The sequence below is a fragment of the Olea europaea genome, unplaced genomic scaffold, assembly GCF_002742605.1.
Source record: "Olea europaea var. sylvestris unplaced genomic scaffold, O_europaea_v1 scaffold8329, whole genome shotgun sequence".
Classification (NCBI taxonomy): domain Eukaryota; kingdom Viridiplantae; phylum Streptophyta; class Magnoliopsida; order Lamiales; family Oleaceae; genus Olea; species Olea europaea.
This window is the reverse complement of record NW_019266772.1, coordinates 1590-6752: the sequence shown is the minus strand read 5'-3', so window position 1 is coordinate 6752 and position 5163 is coordinate 1590. Positions and strand designations below refer to the sequence as shown.

General features: G+C 34.1%; 1 protein-coding gene across 2 annotated transcripts; it reads left to right on the top strand.

Moving 5' to 3' along the window:
* Window positions 1-809: 809 nt before the first annotated feature.
* On the top strand, window positions 810-4844 carry LOC111391812 (importin subunit alpha-1-like). Of its 2 annotated transcripts, none has more exons than XM_023017077.1 (6): window positions 810-1095; window positions 1718-1881; window positions 1992-2073; window positions 3341-3469; window positions 3932-4059; window positions 4143-4844. In XM_023017077.1, the coding sequence occupies exons 2-6, from the start codon at window positions 1718-1720 to the stop codon at window positions 4420-4422; spliced, it is 783 nt and encodes a 260-aa protein (XP_022872845.1). In that variant the 5' UTR covers window positions 810-1095; the 3' UTR covers window positions 4423-4844. The 2 variants fall into 2 exon arrangements, with proteins under 2 accessions (XP_022872845.1, XP_022872844.1); XM_023017076.1 differs by lacking the exon at window positions 810-1095 and adding an exon at window positions 1445-1613.
* Window positions 4845-5163: the final 319 nt, after the last annotated feature.

The following is a 5163-nucleotide window of genomic DNA, read 5'->3' as shown; positions in this document are numbered from 1 at the left end:
AGAGTTATTTTATGATGATTTTGTTTTTCATAATGAATTTTTTAAAGAACTCTCAAAATCGCGACCTAGGTTTTGGCCACATAACACCGTCGCTCGAGCGAGGAGCCAGCGAAGAGCGAGCGACAATTGAGCAGTTGCCAGTATTTTTATCATAACTTTTTCTCCCGATGTCCGATTGAGGTGATTCAAGTTATGTTGGAAAGATAACTCGAAGGGCTACAATTCTTCTGAAATAGCCTTGTCCAAATTCTAACATTTTCCATGTGAAAAAATACCTTGCAAGTTACAATTGAAAATTTGGAACAGTTTTTATGCGGCTCTTTGATATACTTTAGACTTCCAATTGCATTCAGATGATCTTATGTGATCTTCTTGGACATATTGGATTCCTTTAATGACTCGAACACTAATTTACCTCATCTATACTAAATTACACCCTAAGCCATGACTTTTACAACAATGTTCAATTGAGTCCCTGATTTTTACAAAGATACAATTAAGCCCATTTGTCTATAGAATTGCCAATCACACTTTTAGACCTAACAAGAATCATAATCGTTAAAGATATTTATTGGTTATCAATTCTATTCATGTTCAAATTTGGTATTTCTCTTAATCTTTTGCAATTATCCTCTATTGTGTGGCTACATTGAATTCATTTAACAGAACCATATTTGTCATTCTCAAGTTGTATGAGGGTGTATGTTGGTTTGCCATTGTGACATACTTCACGGATCCCCCTTGGCTAGGAAAATACTTTTGAGTGGTGGAAATACAAAGATACAATCCAATTCTTTGATGACTTTTTTTTTTTTTTTACTCGGTATCATCCTTAGAAATCAACCCTTACACTCTTTGACCACTATTCAAGAACTCTAGTAAGAATTTCAATGCCGACTCCATAATTAAGGATGTGAAGCCTTGTTATCTTTTTTTACAAACTTGCTTCGGTTGAATGATTTCCAGGTTTTCATTGATAACGGGGCTCTTCCTTTCCTGCTTAACTTGTTGACACAAAATTACGAGAACGTTGTCAAGGGGAACGCTTGTGGTATCATTTCATCTATCATTCGACGGACTAAGGATCATATTCAGGTATGCAATTTAATATGAAATTCGTTTTAGCCTTTGTGGTATATGTTACTCTATGCATCACAATTATTGCATTGAGATAAATAAGCCATTTTTATTTTTATACATATATTTTTCCAAATAGAGAAGGGGGAGGAATTATGTTAAGCCCTTGCTTGCTGGGGATTACAATTAGGTTTTTAGTAAATTTTGATAAAGTTGATCAAATGTGTTGTTGAAAAGTTGTGGTTCCGATAAAATATGTGATTAAAATTTATTGTTAACTTTGACTTAAATTTTAATCCCTATAAAACAAGGACTAAGAGTAAAGACATTTTTCGTTTCCAAAATCCCTACCAAACAATAACTAAGGAAAATTTGCCTTTGACTCAACAAAATCTCGTGATCTTGTCCTTAGTTATGGAGTGTTAATACCCTGATTGGCACAATTTAATGACAAAACAAAACTTCACATCACGAGAAAGGCGATGTGGACATTTTCATTGCTTTGTGCTGGAAAGCCAAAGCCTCAGTTTGAGCAGGTTTATCTTCTAAGTTCTAATTGCTCTTCTGTTCAGTTTTGATGCATATCAATACGGCTTACCTTTATATATTTAACCAATTCTTTCCGGATATTACTGAGCAGATGAAACCTGCCATCCTTCCTCTTGCTCATCTGATTCATACAGAAGATGATGAAGTCCTTCAAGGTGCATGCTGGGCACTAGCCAATCTATCTCTTGGGAAAATGGATGGAAAACAAGCTGTGATCGATGCTGGTGTTTTTCCTCGTTTGGTTGAACTTTTACTGTCAGTGAAAAAATCCTACTTGATAACGTTCCTTGTTCTTTGATTTTTTTTTACTTTGGTTTTGTTTCTTGAACGTCATACCTGCAGTAATTCAGTCTATTGGTTTGCAGATTTCCTTCACATCAATTTTTGCGTCCTGCCTTGTACACTGTTGCTAATATTATTCCATATGTAGATGTTATCCAGATTCAGGTATCAGACAACTCTTGTTCTTAACCTTAATTTGAAAACTTCCTCATCAGCACATTAATTTGTTATGTGATATGTTCACTGTTGAAATAGTAGGCCATCAAATGTCCACTATATTTCACAACCAACTCTTTTTTGCTTGTTTCATATTTAAGATGGTAAGGTAGACCATTTTGTCTTTTAGCAGTTTTGATGTTCTACGTACTTACCAGTCATTATGTATTGTATGTACCTTAGGTGGAGGTGTGTCCTTGTCAATAATGCAAAAAATGCATTGCTTCGTCCTTCATGGTTCAGATATATTCATTTTGTAAATACAGTCTTGTTGCTTCTGTTGCTAAATAATCATTAGAAGAATGGCTTCAATCCTCATTGTTTTTGTCTTATTCGTGATCCATATTTGTTCAATTTCGACACAATGCTTATAACACGTTTGAAGCACATACCATCTCTAGGAAACCTAAAACCGTACAAATTTCAAAAGTTACTTTCTGCAGCTTATTTGTGGGACGAGGAAATGCCAAGGGTGTGGTTTCGAGTATACACAAATGCGTATCGTGAGTCTTCATGTGATGGAAGATGATTGATAGTTACATTTTTGAAGAAAGAATTATTTCAAAGTTATTTGTGTTGTTACCTTTGTCATCATATGCCCCTCTTACAGAATTGAGGTGAGGTTGAGAATAGATCAACTTACTTTTAAGCATATTTTATTCTGAAATACATTTGTCCTTGAACTTTTCCTTAACTTCTAAGTGAAAAGGAAAGACTTATATTGAGAGTTTGATAGCTTGTCTCATGAGTTAGAGTTATTTTATGATGATTTTGTTTTTCATAATGAATTTTTTAAAGATCATAATCGTTAAAGATATTTATTGGTTATCAATTCTATTCATGTTCAAATTTGGTATTTCTCTTATTCTTTTGCAATTATCTTCTAGTGTGTGGCTACATTGAATTCATTTAACAGAACCATATTTGTCATTCTCAAGTTGTATGAGGGTGTATCTTGGTGTGCCATTGTGACATACTCCACGGATCTCCCTTGACTAGGAAAATACTTTTGAGTGGTGGAAATACAATCCAATTCTTTGATGATTTTTTTATTTTATTTTATTTTTTACTCGGTATCATCCTTAGAAATCAACCCTTATACTCTTTGACCACTATTCAAGAACTCTAGTAAGAATTTCAATGCCGACTCCATAATTAAGGATGTGAAGCCTTGTTATCTTTTTTTACAAACTTGCTTCGGTTGAATGATTTCCAGGTTTTCATTGATAACGGGGCTCTTCCTTTCTTGCTTAACTTGTTGACACAAAATTACGAGAACGTTGTCAAGGCGAGCGCTTGTGGGATCATTTCATCTATCATTCGACGGACTAAGGATCATATTCAGGTATGCAAGTTACTATGAAATTGATTTTAGCCTTTGTGGTGTATATTACTCTATGCATCATAATTATTGCATTGAGATAAATAAGCCATTTTTATTTTTATATATATATTTTTCCAAATAGAGAAGGGGGAGGAATTATGTTAAGCCCTTGTTTGGTGGGGATTACACTTAGGTTTTTAGTAAATTTTGATAAAGTTGATTAAATGTGTGGTTGAAAAGTTGTGGTTCCTATAAAATATGTGATTAAAATTTACTATTAACTTTGACTTAAATTGTAATCCCTACCAAACGAGGACTAAGAGTAAAGATATTTTTCGTTTCCACCAGTCAATTATTGTTTTGAACATCAAGACTGATGATTTTTCTCTTGCTGTCTTTCACAATTTTTGTCTCGTATTAGTACTTTGTTTTGATGAATTTGACTTTTGTACTTTTGTTTCTGTTTGTCATCTTAATACACAGGCTGTGATTGAGGCTGGCATTATTTCACCTCTTCTCCAACTGATTCAAAACTCTGATTTTTCAATGAAGATACCACTTGTTAGGGCTTTCTGTTTTGCCATCACTAACGGAACTAATGAGCAAATTAAGTAAATTCTCAACATCTATTGTCATATTCTCTTAGTTTATTGTACATTTAGGTTCGAGAATTAATGCTTCACCTTGGTGACAGGTTCTTGGTGCATGAGGGCTGTATAAAGTCATTGTGCGATCTTCTAGTTAGTCCCAACGAAGCACGTGTCATAAAACTCCGCTTGGAAGGCTTTGAGAACATTCTGAAGGTTGGAGAAGCTGAGAAGAACCAAGACAACACCGAAGATACAAATGTCTTTGCTCAGATGATTGATGATGCTGGGGGTCTTCAGAAGATTAAGAACCTCCAGACTCATGACAACAGTGAAATATGCGAAATTGCCGTGAAACTACTTGAAACATATTGGCAGGAAGTTTAGGTGATGCCCCCACAATCTGTGTGTTTCTTGGACTGTAATTGATCATTTCCTTCGTTTTCTGCCAAAAATTATAAAGCGTGTTTGTTACACGATAATGGATTGGATCAGACAGCTTAATGGATAAGATTTTGAACTTTTGTTCTCCATTCCACTCAACCAAACATGGCCAAGGGCTTTAAAAACGTCTGCTGCCAAAATTCTGGACATGGTCTTCAAGTGATCCGTCAAGGAGAAAGAAACTTTCAAGCTGAAATAGGAAAAATATGCAACAAATTCTTTTTTCCCGATGCATTTGGAGTCAATAACATCTGATACAATTCTCCCATGAAGATAAGGAAATAGGAATCGTATTATCATAGATCGTTAGCAAGATTACTTTTATGTATGACTTCAATTATGTTAATTTGGAGCATTTTCAACCAGTTGATACAAAGCATTTGAACTTTTAAAAAAGAAAAGATAACCTTAAAATTGAGAATGAAGATATTAACAAAGTATTAGAAAAACAAAAGGAAGGACAGGAACGACGAACTTCTCATGAATTGGAAATTTTATTTGGAATTACACTAATCGTACAACAATTTAGTTTGGGTTTAAGGAAATGGTCTAGTCCACTCTAGTCTTAGTCTTAAAACAAAGAATCCTACGGCTCTAATTCGGTTAGAGATTTTAGCTACAGAAAATTGGTTCCAAAATTATTATTTCTTTACAATTTATTAATTAAGTTATAATTTTATATGA